Source organism: Oncorhynchus keta, unplaced genomic scaffold (assembly GCF_023373465.1).
Source record: "Oncorhynchus keta strain PuntledgeMale-10-30-2019 unplaced genomic scaffold, Oket_V2 Un_contig_24616_pilon_pilon, whole genome shotgun sequence".
In the NCBI taxonomy this organism is placed as follows: Eukaryota; Metazoa; Chordata; class Actinopteri; order Salmoniformes; family Salmonidae; genus Oncorhynchus; species Oncorhynchus keta.
The window spans coordinates 729,967-748,547 of NW_026284007.1; the positions used below are offsets into that span (position 1 = coordinate 729,967).

The window sequence follows — 18,581 nt, forward strand, 5'->3', positions numbered from 1 at the left end:
TACCCCCATCAGAACCCATCAGACTGAGTTTAGTTCAACTGTTGTACCCCCATCAGAACCCATCAGACTGAGTTTAGTACAACTGTTGTACCCCCATCAGAACCCATCAGACTGAGTTTAGTTCAACTGTTGTACCCCCATCAGAACCCATCAGACTGAGTTTAGTTCAACTGTTGTACCCCCATCAGAACCCATCAGACTGAGTTTAGTACAACTGTTGTACCCCCATCAGAACCCATCAGACTGAGTTTAGTTCAACTGTTGTACTCCCATCAGAACCCATCAGACTGAGTTTAGTACAACTGTTGTACCCCATCAGAACCCATCAGACTGAGTTTAGTTCAACTGTTGTACCCCCATCAGAACCCATCAGACTGAGTTTAGTACAACTGTTGTACCCCCATCAGAACCCATCAGACTGAGTTTAGTTCAACTGTTGTACCCCCATCAGAACCCATCAGACTGAGTTTAGTACAACTGTTGTACCCCCATCAGGCTGAGTTTAGTTCAACTGTTGTACCCCCATCAGAACCCATCAGACTGAGTTTAGTACAACTGTTGTACCCCCATCAGAACCCATCAGACTGAGTTTAGTACAACTGTTGTACCCCCATCAGACTGAGTTTAGCACAACTGTTGTACCCCCATCAGGCTGAGTTTAGTTCAACTGTTGTACCCCCATCAGAACCCATCAGACTGAGTTTAGTACAACTGTTGTACCCCCATCAGAACCCATCAGACTGAGTTTAGCACAACTGTTGTACCCCCATCAGAACCCATCAGACAGAACCCATCAGACTGAGTTTAGTACAACTGTTGTACCCCCATCAGAACCCATCAGACTGAGTTTAGTACAACTGTTGTACCCCCATCAGAACCCATCAGACTGAGTTTAGTTCAACTGTTGTACCCCATCAGAACCCATCAGACTGAGTTTAGTACAACTGTTGTACCCCCCAGAACCCATCAGACTGAGTTTAGTACAACTGTTGTACCCCCATCAGAACCCATCAGACTGAGTTTAGTACAACTGTTGTACCCCCATCAGAACCCATCAGACTGAGTTTAGTACAACTGTTGTACCCCCATCAGAACCCATCAGACTGAGTTTAGTACAACTGTTGTACCCCATCAGAACCCATCAGACTGAGTTTAGTACAACTGTTGTACCCCCATCAGAACCCATCAGACTGAGTTTAGTACAACTGTTGTACCCCATCAGAACCCATCAGACTGAGTTTAGTACAACTGTTGTACCCCCATCAGAACCCATCAGACTGAGTTTAGTACAACTGTACCCCCATCAGAACCCATCAGACTGAGTTTAGTTCAACTGTTGTACCCCCATCAGAACCCATCAGACTGAGTTTAGCACAACTGTTGTACCCCCATCAGAACCCATCAGACTGAGTTTAGTAAAACTGTTGTACCCCCATCAGACTGAGTTTAGCACAACTGTTGTACCCCCATCAGGCTGAGTTTAGTACAACTGTTGTACCCCCATCAGAACCCATCAGACTGAGTTTAGTACAACTGTTGTACCCCCATCAGACTGAGTTTAGCACAACTGTTGTACCCCCATCAGGACTGAGTTTAGCACAACTGTTGTACCCCATCAGAACCCATCAGACTGAGTTTAGTACAACTGTTGTACCCCCATCAGAACCCATCAGACTGAGTTTAGTACAACTGTTGTACCCCCATCAGAACCCATCAGACTGAGTTTAGTACAACTGTTGTACCCCCATCAGAACCCATCAGACTGAGTTTAGCACAACTGTTGTACCCCCATCAGAACCCATCAGACTGAGTTTAGTACAACTGTTGTACCCCATCAGACTGAGTTTAGCACAAACCCCCATCAGGCTGAGTTTAGTTCAACTGTTGTACCCCCATCAGAACCCATCAGACTGAGTTTAGTACAACTGTTGTACCCCCATCAGAACCCATCAGACTGAGTTTAGTACAACTGTTGTACCCCCATCAGAACCCATCAGACTGAGTTTAGTACAACTGTTGTACCCCCATCAGAACCCATCAGACTGAGTTTAGTCCAACTGTTGTACCCCCATCAGAACCCATCAGACTGAGTTTAGTCCAACTGTTGTACCCCCATCAGAACCCATCAGACTGAGTTTAGTACAACTGTTGTACCCCATCAGAACCCATCAGACTGAGTTTAGTACAACTGTTGTACCCCATCAGAACCCATCAGACTGAGTTTAGTACAACTGTTGTACCCCATCAGACTGAGTTTAGTTCAACTGTTGTACCCCCATCAGAACCCATCAGACTGAGTTTAGTTAAACTGTTGTACCCCCATCAGAACCCATCAGACTGAGTTTAGTACAACTGTTGTACCCCCATCAGAACCCATCAGACTGAGTTTAGTACAACTGTTGTACCCCCATCAGAACCCATCAGACTGAGTTTAGTACAACTGTTGTACCCCCATCAGAACCCATCAGACTGAGTTTAGTATAACTGTTGTACCCCCATCAGAACCCATCAGACTGAGTTTAGTACAACTGTTGTACCCCCATCAGAACCCATCAGACTGAGTTTAGTACAACTGTTGTACCCCCATCAGAACCCATCAGACTGAGTTTAGTACAACTGTTGTACCCCCATCAGAACCCATCAGACTGAGTTTAGTTCAACTGTTGTACCCCCATCAGAACCCATCAGACTGAGTTTAGTTCAACTGTTGTACCCCCATCAGAACCCATCAGACTGAGTTTAGTACAACTGTTGTACCCCATCAGAACCCATCAGACTGAGTTTAGTACAACTGTTGTACCCCCATCAGAACCCATCAGACTGAGTTTAGTACAACTGTTGTACCCCATCAGAACCCATCAGACTGAGTTTAGTACAACTGTTGTACCCCCATCAGAACCCATCAGACTGAGTTTAGTACAACTGTTGTACCCCCATCAGAACCCATCAGACTGAGTTTAGTACAACTGTTGTACCCCCATCAGAACCCATCAGACTGAGTTTAGTACAACTGTTGTACCCCCATCAGAACCCATCAGACTGAGTTTAGTACAACTGTTGTACCCCCATCAGAACCCATCAGACTGAGTTTAGTACAACTGTTGTACCCCCATCAGAACCCATCAGACTGAGTTTAGTACAACTGTTGTACCCCCATCAGAACCCATCAGACTGAGTTTAGTCCAACTGTTGTACCCCCATTGTACCCCCATCAGAACCCATCAGACGGAGTTTAGTACAACTGTTGTACCCCCATCAGAACCCATCAGACGGAGTTTAGTACAACTGTTGTATCCCCATCAGAACCCATCAGACTGAGTTTAGTACAACTGTTGTACCCCCATCAGAACCCATCAGACTGAGTTTAGTACAACTGTTGTACCCCCATCAGAACCCATCAGACTGAGTTTAGTACAACTGTTGTACCCCCATCAGACTGAGTTTAGTTAAACTGTTGTACCCCCATCAGAACCCATCAGACTGAGTTTAGTTAAACTGTTGTACCCCCATCAGAACCCATCAGACTGAGTTTAGTTCAACTGTTGTACCCCCATCAGAACCCATCAGACTGAGTTTAGTTCAACTGTTGTACCCCCATCAGAACCCATCAGACTGAGTTTAGTACAACTGTTGTACCCCCATCAGAACCCATCAGACTGAGTTTAGTACAACTGTTGTACCCCCATCAGAACCCATCAGACTGAGTTTAGTACAACTGTTGTACCCCATCAGAACCCATCAGACTGAGTTTAGTACAACTGTTGTACCCCCATCAGAACCCATCAGACTGAGTTTAGTCCAACTGTTGTACCCCCATTGTACCCCCATCAGAACCCATCAGACTGAGTTTAGTACAACTGTTGTACCCCCATCAGAACCCATCAGACTGAGTTTAGTACAACTGTTGTATCCCCATCAGAACCCATCAGACTGAGTTTAGTACAACTGTTGTACTTACCCCCATCAGAACCCATCAGACTGAGTTTAGTACAACTGTTGTACCCCCCCCATCAGACTGAGTTTAGTACAACTGTTGTACCCCCATCAGAACCCATCAGACTGAGTTTAGTTAAACTGTTGTACCCCCATCAGAACCCATCAGACTGAGTTTAGTTCAACTGTTGTACCCCCATCAGAACCCATCAGACTGAGTTTAGTTCAACTGTTGTACCCCCATCAGAACCCATCAGACTGAGTTTAGTTCAACTGTTGTACCCCCATCAGAACCCATCAGACTGAGTTTAGTATCAACTGTTGTACCCCATCAGAACCCATCAGACTGAGTTTAGTACAACTGTTGTACCCCCATCAGAACCCATCAGACTGAGTTTAGTTCAACTGTTGTACCCCCATCAGAACCCATTAGACTGAGTTTAGTACAACTGTTGTACCCCCCCATCAGACTGAGTTTAGTTCAACTGTTGTACCCCCATCAGAACCCATCAGACTGAGTTTAGTTCAACTGTTGTACCCCCATCAGAACCCATCAGACTGAGTTTAGTACAACTGTTGTACCCCCATCAGAACCCATCAGACTGAGTTTAGTACAACTGTTGTACCCCCATCAGAACCCATCAGACTGAGTTTAGTACAACTGTTGTACCCCCATCAGAACCCATCAGACTGAGTTTAGTACAACTGTTGTACCCCCATCAGAACCCATCAGACTGAGTTTAGTACAACTGTTGTACCCCCATCAGAACCCATCAGACTGAGTTTAGTTCAACTGTTGTACCCCCATCAGAACCCATCAGACTGAGTTTAGCACAACTGTTGTACCCCATCAGAACCCATCAGACTGAGTTTAGTACAACTGTTGTACCCCCATCAGACTGAGTTTAGTACAAACCCCCATCAGACTGAGTTTAGTTCAACTGTTGTACCCCCATCAGAACTCATCAGACTGAGTTTAGTACAACTGTTGTACCCCCATCAGACTGAGTTTAGCACAACTGTTGTACCCCCATCAGGACTGAGTTTAGTTCAACTGTTGTACCCCATCAGAACCCATCAGACTGAGTTTAGTACAACTGTTGTACCCCTATCAGAACCCATCAGACTGAGTTTAGTACAACTGTTGTACCCCCATCAGAACCCATCAGACTGAGTTTAGTACAACTGTTGTACCCCCATCAGAACCCATCAGACTGAGTTTAGTACAACTGTTGTACCCCATCAGAACCCATCAGACTGAGTTTAGTACAACTGTTGTACCCCCATCAGACTGAGTTTAGCACAACTGTTGTACCCCCATCAGGCTGAGTTTAGTTCAACTGTTGTACCCCCATCAGAACCCATCAGACTGAGTTTAGTACAACTGTTGTACCCCCATCAGAACCCATCAGACTGAGTTTAGTACAACTGTTGTACCCCCATCAGAACCCATCAGACTGAGTTTAGTACAACTGTTGTACCCCCATCAGAACCCATCAGACTGAGTTTAGTCCAACTGTTGTACCCCCATCAGAACCCATCAGACTGAGTTTAGTCCAACTGTTGTACCCCCATCAGAACCCATCAGACTGAGTTTAGTACAACTGTTGTACCCCCATCAGAACCCATCAGACTGAGTTTAGTACAACTGTTGTACCCCATCAGAACCCATCAGACTGAGTTTAGTACAACTGTTGTACCCCCATCAGACTGAGTTTAGTTCAACTGTTGTACCCCCATCAGAACCCATCAGACTGAGTTTAGTTAAACTGTTGTACCCCCATCAGAACCCATCAGACTGAGTTTAGTACAACTGTTGTACCCCCATCAGAACCCATCAGACTGAGTTTAGTCCAACTGTTGTACCCCCATCAGAACCCATCAGACTGAGTTTAGTCCAACTGTTGTACCCCCATCAGAACCCATCAGACTGAGTTTAGTATAACTGTTGTACCCCCATCAGAACCCATCAGACTGAGTTTAGTACAACTGTTGTACCCCCATCAGAACCCATCAGACTGAGTTTAGCACAACTGTTGTACCCCCATCAGAACCCATCAGACTGAGTTTAGTACAACTGTTGTACCCCCATCAGAACCCATCAGACTGAGTTTAGTACAACTGTTGTACCCCCATCAGAACCCATCAGACTGAGTTTAGTTCAACTGTTGTACCCCCATCAGAACCCATCAGACTGAGTTTAGTACAACTGTTGTACCCCCATCAGAACCCATCAGACTGAGTTTAGTACAACTGTTGTAACAGAACCCATCAGACTGAGTTTAGTACAACTGTTGTACCCCCATCAGAACCCATCAGACTGAGTTTAGTTAAACTGTTGTACCCCCATCAGAACCCATCAGACTGAGTTTAGTACAACTGTTGTACCCCCATCAGAACCCATCAGACTGAGTTTAGTACAACTGTTGTACCCCCATCAGAACCCATCAGACTGAGTTTAGTACAACTGTTGTACCCCCATCAGAACCCATCAGACTGAGTTTAGTACAACTGTTGTACCCCCATCAGAACCCATCAGACTGAGTTTAGTACAACTGTTGTACCCCCATCAGAACCCATCAGACTGAGTTTAGTACAACTGTTGTACCCCCATCAGAACCCATCAGACTGAGTTTAGTACAACTGTTGTACCCCCATCAGAACCCATCAGACTGAGTTTAGTACAACTGTTGTACCCCCATTGTACCCCATCAGAACCCATCAGACTGAGTTTAGTACAACTGTTGTACCCCCCAGAACCCATCAGACTGAGTTTAGTACAACTGTTGTATCCCCATCAGAACCCATCAGACTGAGTTTAGTACAACTGTTGTACCCCATCAGAACCCATCAGACTGAGTTTAGTACAACTGTTGTACCCCATCAGAACCCATCAGACTGAGTTTAGTACAACTGTTGTACCCCCATCAGACTGAGTTTAGTTACAACTGTTGTACCCCATCAGAACCCATCAGACTGAGTTTAGTTACAACTGTTGTACCCCCATCAGAACCCATCAGACTGAGTTTAGTACAACTGTTGTACCCCCATCAGAACCCATCAGACTGAGTTTAGTACAACTGTTGTACCCCCATCAGAACCCATCAGACTGAGTTTAGTACAACTGTTGTACCCCCATCAGAACCCATCAGACTGAGTTTAGTACAACTGTTGTACCCCCATCAGAACCCATCAGACTGAGTTTAGTACAACTGTTGTACCCCCATCAGAACCCATCAGACTGAGTTTAGTTCAACTGTTGTACCCCCATCAGAACCCATCAGACTGAGTTTAGTACAACTGTTGTACCCCCATCAGAACCCATCAGACTGAGTTTAGTACAACTGTTGTACCCCCATCAGAACCCATCAGACTGAGTTTAGTACAACTGTTGTACCCCCATCAGAACCCATCAGACTGAGTTTAGTACAACTGTTGTACCCCCATCAGAACCCATCAGACTGAGTTTAGTACAACTGTTGTACCCCCATCAGAACCCATCAGACTGAGTTTAGTACAACTGTTGTACCCCATCAGAACCCATCAGACTGAGTTTAGTACAACTGTTGTACCCCCATCAGAACCCATCAGACTGAGTTTAGTCCAACTGTTGTACCCCATCAGAACCCATCAGACTGAGTTTAGTACAACTGTTGTACCCCATCAGAACCCATCAGACGGAGTTTAGTACAACTGTTGTACCCCCATCAGAACCCATCAGACTGAGTTTAGTACAACTGTTGTACCCCCATCAGAACCCATCAGACTGAGTTTAGTACAACTGTTGTACCCCCATCAGAACCCATCAGACTGAGTTTAGTACAACTGTTGTACCCCCATCAGAACCCATCAGACTGAGTTTAGTACAACTGTTGTACCCCCATCAGAACATCAGACTGAGTTTAGTACAACTGTTGTACCCCATCAGAACCCATCAGACTGAGTTTAGTTAAACTGTTGTACCCCCATCAGAACCCATCAGACTGAGTTTAGTTACAACTGTTGTACCCCCATCAGAACCCATCAGACTGAGTTTAGTACAACTGTTGTACCCCCATCAGAACCCATCAGACTGAGTTTAGTACAACTGTTGTACCCCATCAGAACCCATCAGACTGAGTTTAGTACAACTGTTGTACCCCCATCAGAACCCATCAGACTGAGTTTAGTACAACTGTTGTACCCCCATCAGAACCCATCAGACTGAGTTTAGTACAACTGTTGTACCCCCATCAGAACCCATCAGACTGAGTTTAGTACAACTGTTGTACCCCATCAGAACCCATCAGACTGAGTTTAGTCCAACTGTTGTACCCCATTGTACCCCCATCAGAACCCATCAGACGGAGTTTAGTACAACTGTTGTACCCCCATCAGAACCCATCAGACGGAGTTTAGTACAACTGTTGTATCCCCATCAGAACCCATCAGACTGAGTTTAGTACAACTGTTGTACCCCCATCAGAACCCATCAGACTGAGTTTAGTACAACTGTTGTACCCCCATCAGAACCCATCAGACTGAGTTTAGTACAACTGTTGTACCCCCATCAGAACCCATCAGACTGAGTTTAGTTCAACTGTTGTACCCCCATCAGAACCCATCAGACTGAGTTTAGTACAACTGTTGTACCCCCATCAGAACCCATCAGACTGAGTTTAGTTCAACTGTTGTACCCCCATCAGAACCCATCAGACTGACTTTAGGATATGCAGATATGCAGATATGTTAGTGAGAGGAAGCCCAGTGGCCAGCAGTGGGAGAAGATGGAATGAGATGGATCTGGGATGACATTCTGATCATTTACTCAACGATGAAACATTTGATCTGAATATAGTTCTGTTCCCAAAAATATAATCTGTTATGAACAGAGTGGACTATGTTTTGTAGACTCAAAAAATGACGTTGTTTAGAAGTGCAAAGGTGAATTGAGTTATTGTGCACGCGCACTTCACAGAGTAGGTGTTCAAATGGAAATATGCAAATCCATGCTAGAACGCACCAATAGGATCTCACTAGCTCGTGCTTGGCTCTGCCCACCTGCTTGCTTGTTCTACCCACCACTATGGCTCATTTGTTCCCATTTGAAATGACAGGCTGTGGTCTATCGTTGGTACAGCGCTCCGGACAGCTCCAGACCAAGTCAAGCACTGCATGTTTATATTCATTATTACCCAAACAGGGTGCTCCTTAAGATAGTGGTTACTGTGACACTGGCTGACTGACAGGAGTGAGGCAGCAGATTTAGCCACAGAGCGCCAGCCAGCCAGCCAGCCAGCCAGCCGGACAGCAATCTGACACTGAGGCAATAAGACATTCTTCTCTGTTGGGTGACAGTTTAGACAACTTTTGAAGAGTGTTTGTGAACTTCTATAACACAAGGTGATCTTGAAAGCTAGCCACCTATAGCTAGCAAGTTAGCAAACCAATGTATAGCTGGAGCCCTGAACTGGAGAAAACAGTTAGATAGTTAACTTCTAGTTAAGATATTTAGCAGGCAAACATTAGTAATGAATCACCTCTCTCGTGCTGCTCAACGGTGAATTGTCACGGTCGCTCTGGGTGCCATTTGTAAACATACAATAGAAATGTTTTTAAATTGGCGGTATTGAAAAGCATACCGTCGGTACTTTAAAATAACCCCGATACACGGTACACCGTCCAAGACTACTTGACATTGCCTGAAAATAGTATGTTTATGTCACTACTGTTGTAATTCCTATTTGTTGTAGGCTAATTATACCTGATCACATCTTTAAAACCAGTGTATCATTCTGAAGGTTAGAATATGGATAGGCAAAAACCCATTTTACAGTCTTTGAATTTTAATTCCCTGAGGTAAAGAACTTCAAAAAGGCAGAAACTCCAATTGGAGGAGAATACATCTCAATAGTTCCTCAACTGAGCCTCTACTGGATACCACAGGACTGAAATCCTATGGAAACTGAGCCTCTACTGGATACCACAGGACTGAAATCCTATGGAAACTGAGCCTCTACTGGATACCACAGGACTGAAATCCTATGGAAACTGAGCCTCTACTGGATACCACAGGACTGAAATCCTATGGAAACTGAGCCTCTACTGGATACCACAGGACTGAAATCCTATGGAAACTGAGCCTCTACTGGATACCACAGGACTGAAATCCTATGGAAACTGAGCCTCTACTGGATACCACAGGACTGAAATCCTATGGAAACTGAGCCTCTACTGGATACCACAGGACTGTCACATTCTGACCATAGTTCTTTTGTGTTTTCTTTGTTTTAGTGTTGGTCAGGACGTGAGCATTCTATGTTTTATGTTTCTATGTTGGGTTTGTTGTTTGGCCTGATATGGTTCTCAATCAGAGGCAGATGTTTGTCATTGTCTCTGATTGGGAACCATATTTAGGTAGCCTGTTTTGTGTTGGGTTTTGTGGGTGGTTGTCTTCTGTTTTTGTGTCTATGCACCAGATAGGACTGTTTCGGTTTCTCACATTGGTTGTTTTGGTATTTTGTAGTGTTCACGTTTATGGTCTTTATTAAACATGTTGAACACTAACCACGCTGCGCTTTGGTCTGATCCTTCGTCCACAGAAGAAAACCGTTACAGAAACAATGTTTCGCTTTTTGGAATTCACTACCTCTCTCTTATTGGAAGGATAAATGTCATCAAAATGAATGTTGCCCAAATGTTTATATTTATTTTCAATGTTTACCCATTTTTATTCCAAAATCTTTTTTAATTCACTGGATCAAACATTCATGTATTTTATTTTGGGATGGAAAGGTACCACGGATTGGTTGAAAGTCCCAGTGTCCCTAGGCAAAAGGTGTGTCAACCCAATTGTTCCGTTTTCCATTTAGCCTCCGAGGCTTTTCTCTATCAATCAATCAGAACATTTTATTTCCTCCAACTTTGAATGATGGGTCTTTTGCCATCTGGCACTGACTCGGCCTCTCCTCACTAGCCCAATTATTCTTTGACACATTTGCCTCTTTTGCTCAGCTACAGGAAAAGTTCAACCTCCCCCAATCCCACTTTTTCTCCAGACTAGGAACTCTGTCAGAGCTAACACACCTGAATTTCCCCATAGGCCTGCGAATACAGCTATAGAGAGCATTTTTGAGCTGAACAAGCTTCCTAGGGGCGCAATTTCAGATGTATATGCAATCATTCATGACCTACAGAACCCTTCTTTGGTGCCTTTAAAGACTTGATGGGAAAAGGATTTGGGGGAGGAACTTGTGGAAGATGCCTGGGAATCTGTGCTGCACAGGGTGCACTCGTCCTCTTTTAGCACTAGACACAGCCTCATTCAATTCAAGGTGGTTCAACATATCCACTGGTCGGTCGGGGCCAAACTTGGAAGAATATTCCAAGTTGCATAAGTTTTGGGGCTGTCATAAACTGTCAGGTTTCTGGGAATTAATATTTAAATATTTCTATGATATATATGACACTGTTATAGATCCATCTCCCCTTACAGCCCTTTTTGGAGTACTGCCCATATGTACCCCCTATCAAGAATCCAGTCGGACACTGTTGCTTATACAACTCTTTTAGCTAGACGGCTAATACTACAGAACTGGAAGATGGCAGCTCCACCATCTTATATATATTGGGTGAGAGATGTATATAAAAAATGTAATCTAATAGACGTGGGGAACCCCAAACTATTTTATGAGGCTTGGGCTCCATTCCGGTCTTACTTTAAACAGTCCATCCTCTGGGGCATTCATATTAAAACAAAAATAAGTCTGTATTTGACCCCCTATGACTTAAAGGCTGGAACGAGCATTTCTTTTTAGGGGGGGAATTAAGGTGATGATGATGTGCTTATTGATTGACCTGCGGATGCCTTGTTCATCTTGCCCGGTCAGAGACTTGTTTTGCCCTGTTTTTTTTTTTTTTTTTAAACATTTTGTTCACGCTTACATGAAATTATTATTCATTTTTGTCTTTTAAAGCATTGTAAACCTTATTTTTGGTCCAATGGATGGTCGGTCTGTGGCCATGACTGTCTGTGAGTGGTTGCATTTCTCCACCCTTATCCCTTGACTGTTCACAGGAACAATTGTGAGGTGTTTGCTCTGTCCCTGTACTACAGATTGCTCTTTAACCTTTGTAGCCTTCTACCTGGTGTGTTTAACTTGTCTAAAGTACAGTATCTTTAAAAAGGTTAAAAAAATATATTTTTTCTAGTTGAGTATATTATTAATATTGTTTTGTGTTGTCTTAAAACTGAATAAACAGTAAAAAAAAAAAGAGAGAAAAGTAGTGCACTAAATAGGTAATAGGGTGCCATTTGGGACACATCCCTACTCTATAATAAAGGAGTGTGGTGCGGTCCGATGGGGGAAGGGAATACTAATGAAGAGTCTCTAAACAGACACACCGCATTCATTACATTGATTCCCTGGGCATTGGAAAATCCAGGGTGCGATGAATCAAGTGTAGACTAATAGTTTGTATTTGGCCTCGGACTACAATGGATATTTTTGTTACGAGAAGGATGGTTTAAAAGCGGTTTGTCAATGGCCTAAGATCTGCAAGGCATTTAAAGGCCTACGTGATTGAAGCTAGTTGTCACGTCCTGACCTTAGTCCCTTTTTATGTCTCTCTTTTAGGTTGGTCAGGGCGTGAGTTGGGGTGGGCATTCTATGTTTTTGTTCTGTTTTGTATTTCTGCTTTTGGCCTGGTATGGTTCCCAATCAGAGGCAGCTGTCAATCGGGGTCTCCGATTGAGAACCATACTTAGGTAGCCTGTGTTCCCACTATGATTTGTGGGTAGTTGTTTTCCGTCTTTGCGTTTCTGCACCAGACAGAAATGTTTCGTTTGTTTCCACTTTGTTGGTTTTTTGTTCTAGTGTTCAGTTTCTTCATTAAATGTACCATGAACATGTACCACGCTGCACCTTGGTCTACTCCTTTTTCCACCAACGACAATCGTTACACTAGTTAGTGGTGCAGACCTGAGCAAAACAATGATGGTTACACAAATGGAATAGCAGGATGGACACTTGACTAGGAGGCTGTATAGAACTGAAGAAAGCAATGTTGGTTACATTGAGTGTGGAATAAGGCTGGATACTACAACTAATGGGTTCTGACAAGTCTGCTTTAGCTGGAGGTGAATCAGAGACAGTGAGCTGGCTAGTTCCTGCTCTGCAGCTGGGGGTCTCGCTCACTCTCACAATACAGATTAATAGGAACATCCATCATTACCATCCTCATAGTTTGTTGTGTGGGCCAACAGTTAAGCAGCGAGTGAAATTACAACTCCATTCTCCTGGCTTTTTGGAGGATATTATTTGGCAACCCACATTTCCCATGAAATCAGGATAAATCCCCAATAGGCTCTGGTTATAAAGCATGAATATGGGAGTGCAGTGGTAGCAATATGCAGCCATAAACCTTTAAAATGACAGCCCACTATACAACAGCCGATTTTATCCAATTGAGATCTGACAAAGGAGTTACTATAGCTTCAGCCCTCAGGCAAATGGCATGCAGAAGGCAGCATGGATGGCTAGAATAACGATGGATGGATAGAGTGGTTAGTGGTTGAGATATCATGGTGCTCTGGCTCCCCAGTCTCCCAATTACTGTCATACTGGAGTGAAATATGACTCGTGTTGCTAAAGCCACCACACATTGTTGCAGTGTGGGGTGTGCTGAGAGAGCGACCTCTCTGTGCCAGATTACCTGCAGTATATGGAACCTCCTGCCACACCCATAACAACAATGCTAACGGTCTAACTATTTAATTGTTGTCCTCATTCATTTATTTCTGTATTGTCCTGTTCATTGTTATTACTCATTGAGTATTAATATTTTTCCTATTATTATTATCATCTATCTGCGTCATCATTGATTTAATAGCCACAGACAGAAAGACACAGAGAGAGAGAGCAGAGAGAGAGAGAGAGAGAGGAGAGCAGAGAGAGAGAGAGAGGAGAGCAGAGAGAGAGAGAGGGAGAGCAGAGAGAGAGAGAGAGCAGAGAGAGAGAGAGCAGAGAGCAGAGAGAGAGCGAGAGAGCAGAGAGAGAGAGAGGAGAGCAGAGAGAGGAGAGCAGAGAAGAGAGAGGAGAGAGAGAGGAGAGCAGAGAGAGAGAGAGGGAGGAGAGCAGAGAGGGAGGAGAGCAGAGAGAGAGAGAGAGGAGAGCAGAGAGAGAGAGAGAGAGAGAGCAGAGAGAGAGAGAGGAGAGCAGAGAGAGAGAGAGGAGAGCAGAGAGAGAGAGAGAGAGAGAGAGAGAGAGAGAGAAGAGAGAGAGAAGAGAGAGAAGAAGAGAGAGAAGAGAGAGAGAGAGAGAGAGGGGGGGAGAGAAGAGAGAGAAGAGAGAGAGAGAGAGAGGAGAGCAGAGAGAGAGAGAGAGAGAGAGAGAGCAGAGAGAGAGAGAGAGAGAGAGAGAAGAAGAGAAGAGAGAAGAGAGAGAGAGGAGAGCAGAGAGAGAGAGGGAGAGAGAGAGGAGAGCAGAGTAGAACCAAGCTCCTAGCTTCCTGCTGTTAACGTTTGGCTTATACCCCCTGGACATGTGGAAGGGCATATTGAAGGACATATACCCCGTTACTCCTCAACTCAGCATTTTTCATGTTCGCTTATCTGGGTCGAACCAAGGTGCTCTTGTTTCACAAAGGCAGATATAGATGGGAAGTGGCACTGACAGTCTGGAATCATGCAAGCTACAATGACTAATACATCCAGTTAAAAATAACCCCAGGGGTTTTCATTTCCAAACACGACATCCTTTAACTGCAGTCTGCGGTAGCTAATAACGCACTTCTGGATTTTAAACTATTTTAATGCTCAGCACTCTAAGGTGAAGAGTCTGGCCTGTTCCATATTAAATCTAGAAAGATCGCATCAGGGGTCCTATTCAGTTGGTGGATATGTTTTGAAAAGGAGACCAGGGGATAAGATACTACCCATATTGTCCATTGAGAAGACAATGTATGAATGAATGAGTGACATTTTATTTGTGTGTCAAATCACCAGTTGGCAACCCATCCCTTACGGGATTAATTGACACATAAACAAACATTAAAATCATTCACTGTGATAATTCTTGCGGTGTTCGGTGCAGCGCGCACCGCATAAAGCGGGGAAAATAAATCAATACATAATAGTAAATAAGCTTATCCAAGCATTAATTACACAAACGGTTCCCTGCTGAACACGACCCTGACAAACAGATAGATGGGCAGCCAGTCAGATCTAGTGATTGGACGACTGACTCCTGTAATTCCCTCCAATCACGGCTCTAGATGGATAAAAGCCTCTCAATTACACACTGACTCATCAGACAAGAGGGCCTGTCAGGAGCAGATAAACAGTGTGTGCGCATCTGTCAGTGTCTGGTGGTGGGGGGGGGGGCTACGTGACAACCTTTTTGTAACGGATGTGAATCGGCTAGCTTAGTTAGCGGTGGTGCGCGCTAAATAGCGCTTCAATCGGTGACGTCACTTGCTCTGAGACCTTGAAGTAGTAGTTCCCCTTGTTCAAGGGCCGTGGCTTTTGTGGCGCAATGGGTAACGATGCTTCGTTATACTGTTACACTTTGAGGACCTTCCACCTCCGGAAGCCGGGCTGCGTTCACAAGAGTATCAATCTACCCAGATGTTCTGTAGTGATAGTCATTGATGTGTGACTGACAGTCACACACTGGCTGACAGTGTAGAAAATGTGGGGAAATTGTACACTGAGTATACCCTCGTATTAGGAACACCTTCCTAAAATTGAGTTACACCACCCCACCATTTGTCCTCAGAACAGCCTGAATTTGTCGGGGCATTGACTCTACAAGGTGTCGAAAACGTTCCACAGGGATGCTGGTCCATGACTCCAATGCTTTCTTCCCACAGTTGTGTAAAGTTGGCTGGATCTCCTTTGGGAGATGAAAAACCCAGCAGCGTTGCGGTTCAAAGGCACTTAAATATTTTGCCCTGCCCATTCACCCTCTGAATGGCAGACATTCTCAATTGTCTCAAGGCTTTAAAAAAATCCTTATTTAGCCGGTCTCCTCCCCTTCGTCAACACTGGTTGAAGTGGATTTAACAAGCGACATCAATAAGGGATCATATCTTTCAGCTGGATTCACCTGGTCAGTCTGTGTCATGGAATATTTTGTACACTTAGTTTATTCACCATATGTGATGATGTTGCACAAATGTAATTCCCCACAGAATGACCGAAGTGAAGTGCAGGGTCAGAGAGACAGAGATACAGCACAGCAGCAGTAGTAAGGTATCGGGGACACGTCTACTGGGATCAAAGCACATTAAATGACCCCTCAGGCCCCGGGCCAAGACATCCTATCCTATTGGAAGGCTGGCTGCACCTTCCTTAACAACACTCTTGTGCTTTGCTGACTGGTGTCTGCCAGACAGCCATCATTCTAATGAAACAGTAAACAGTTCATTAAGGAGGCCAGACATCACACACACACACACAGTTTATATTCATCTGACACACGGGTGAGGTTTCACATAATTCACATTGCATTCTTCATTAACTTGGCAAAGAACCTCATTAGTGTCCTCATTAGCCCTTGGGGACTAGGTATTATTATTCTTTGTCATGCCAACACTCTGGGTGACATGGTGTTGACATTCTAGTTAGGAAATCACTGAGCTCTTAACAGTAACTTATTAATTATGCATGGGATAGGTGACACTTTAGTGCAGTCATCTGAAGCTAAGGAGAACAAGAGGGGGAAAGGAGAGACAGAATCATTCAATTCAAGGAAGTGTGTGTGTGTGTGTGTGTGTGTGTGTGTGTGTGTGTGTGTGTGTGTGTGTGTGTGTGTGTGATCCCCAACCGGTCTTCTGCATTCAGTTTCACTACATTATATGACTATATTCAGAGAGGAAAGCTATTTAGTCCTCATTTAACAACATGTCAAGCAAGACGTGATGGAATGAATGGGAAACCACTCTCTTGATTCAATGCTTTGCTAATTGAAATGCATCACTGTATTCTCTAGACTGCCTATATCTTTTTCACGGTAGGCCTATTGATTAGTTCAAGGATCTGGAATTATGTTACAATCCAGTGTACTTCAAAGTAGTGCCGTTTAAGATGGAAACGAAGACTAACATATTTGAAACAGCGACGTGCACGACACCCTCGCTCAACAATCTCACTATTTGACAGTTCATTAGAACTCTACCGGTTTCCCAAACCAACAGAGCATGTACAGTGCAGGCCTACAATAACAGACTACTGTGCAAAACTTGTGAAGAGACACAAAACCCTAGTTTGGATGTCTGCATAACGACGCAGCGGTCCCATCTATAAAGTCTTGCTACAGCGAGGCACTCTCCTTTCACTACTCCCACACAGTAGTTTCAGTTTACCGTATGCAGTAATCTCACAGGAGATCGGGTTGTATTGAGTGCGTAGCTGAACGGTTTAGTACATCCGACAACTCTAGCCCGGAGTTTGGCGACCATTCGCAACGAAGCCATCGTCGTTAAATTAGTCCATGCGTTCTGGCATACTGAGCAGTAGAACACGTGTAGAAAACCTGCCTAGTAGCAGGATCTTCGTATCGTATTCCAGTCAACAACGGACTGTTTTGCGTGTAAACAGACCGAGGGCGGGTGAGATAAGAGATAGGGTCTGAGCACAGCCCGAGAGAGAGCAGCCGACCGTTTCCTCCGTGTGCAACAGTCAGTGGTGACAAGCAGCGCGCGCCCGCGTGACAGACTTTATTCTCTTCCCTTTTGTGGATGTCACAATAGAGGTCGGGTATGAATGGGCCATGCAGCATGGCGACACGTCAGAACAGAATGCATGTATATGTCATAATACCGGATCTTCTATAATACAACACGAAGAGTGGATTCCTTTTAGAATGTTTGAGTGTTCAATCAACAGAATGGGCTTCCAGTAGAGGGTTTATTAAAGCAATCGATTCTGTTAGAGGTTAAGGAAGGACAATGACATATACAATTACATCATATTTCAAACCCACCGCTGGGATAATATAAACTACCCAACTAAAAGGTGTCTCTGTGTGTGTGTGTGTGTGTGTGTGTGTGTGTGTCTGTCTGTGTGTGTGTGTCTCTCTCTCTCTCTCTCCTCTCTTTCTCTCTCTCTCTCTCTCTCTCTCTCTCTCTCTCTCTCTCTCTCTCTCTCTCTCTCTCTCTCTCTCTCTCTCTCTCTCTCTCTCTCTCTCTCTGTGTGTGTGTGTCTCTGTCTGTGTGTGTGTGTCTCTCTCTCTCTCTCTGTGTGTGTCTCTGTGTGTGTGTGTATGTGTGTGTGTCTCTCTCTGTGTGTGTGTGTGTGTGTCTCTCTGTGTGTGTGTGTGTCTGTGTCTCTCTCTCTCTCTCTCTGTGTGTGTGTGTGTGTGGTGGTCAATAGCAGAGTCATTTGCAAGGGCCTCATTCCCAGCTATATGAACTATTAATATCGTCATCCATCTGGTCGGTGGTACAAAGAGGCAATCTACTGTAGCACAGCCAACCTGTACAGACTGGGAAAGTTGCCCACCCTATTGATCCAGCCACTGCATGGGCTTCATTAATATTTTAACATCACAGAGAGAGTGTGTTTGTATGTGTGTGAGAGAAGTGTAATTGGTGTGTGTGTGTGTGTGTGTGTGTGTGTGTGTGTGTGTGTGTGTGTGTGTGTGTGTGTGTGTGTGTGTGTGTGTGTG

At 44.5% G+C, this 18,581-nt stretch overlaps 1 protein-coding gene across 1 annotated transcript in view; it reads right to left on the reverse strand.

Moving 5' to 3' along the window:
- LOC127922107 (calcium uniporter protein, mitochondrial-like) overlaps positions 1–17,633 on the reverse strand; it is a 35,968-nt gene extending 18,335 nt beyond the window's left edge. The window contains exon 1 of the mRNA XM_052505779.1: positions 17,278–17,633. Within this exon, the coding sequence (XP_052361739.1) occupies positions 17,278–17,388 (111 nt within the window). The 5' untranslated portion in view covers positions 17,389–17,633. The remainder of the gene's footprint in view (positions 1–17,277) is intronic.
- Between the last annotated feature and the right edge of the window lie 948 nt (positions 17,634–18,581).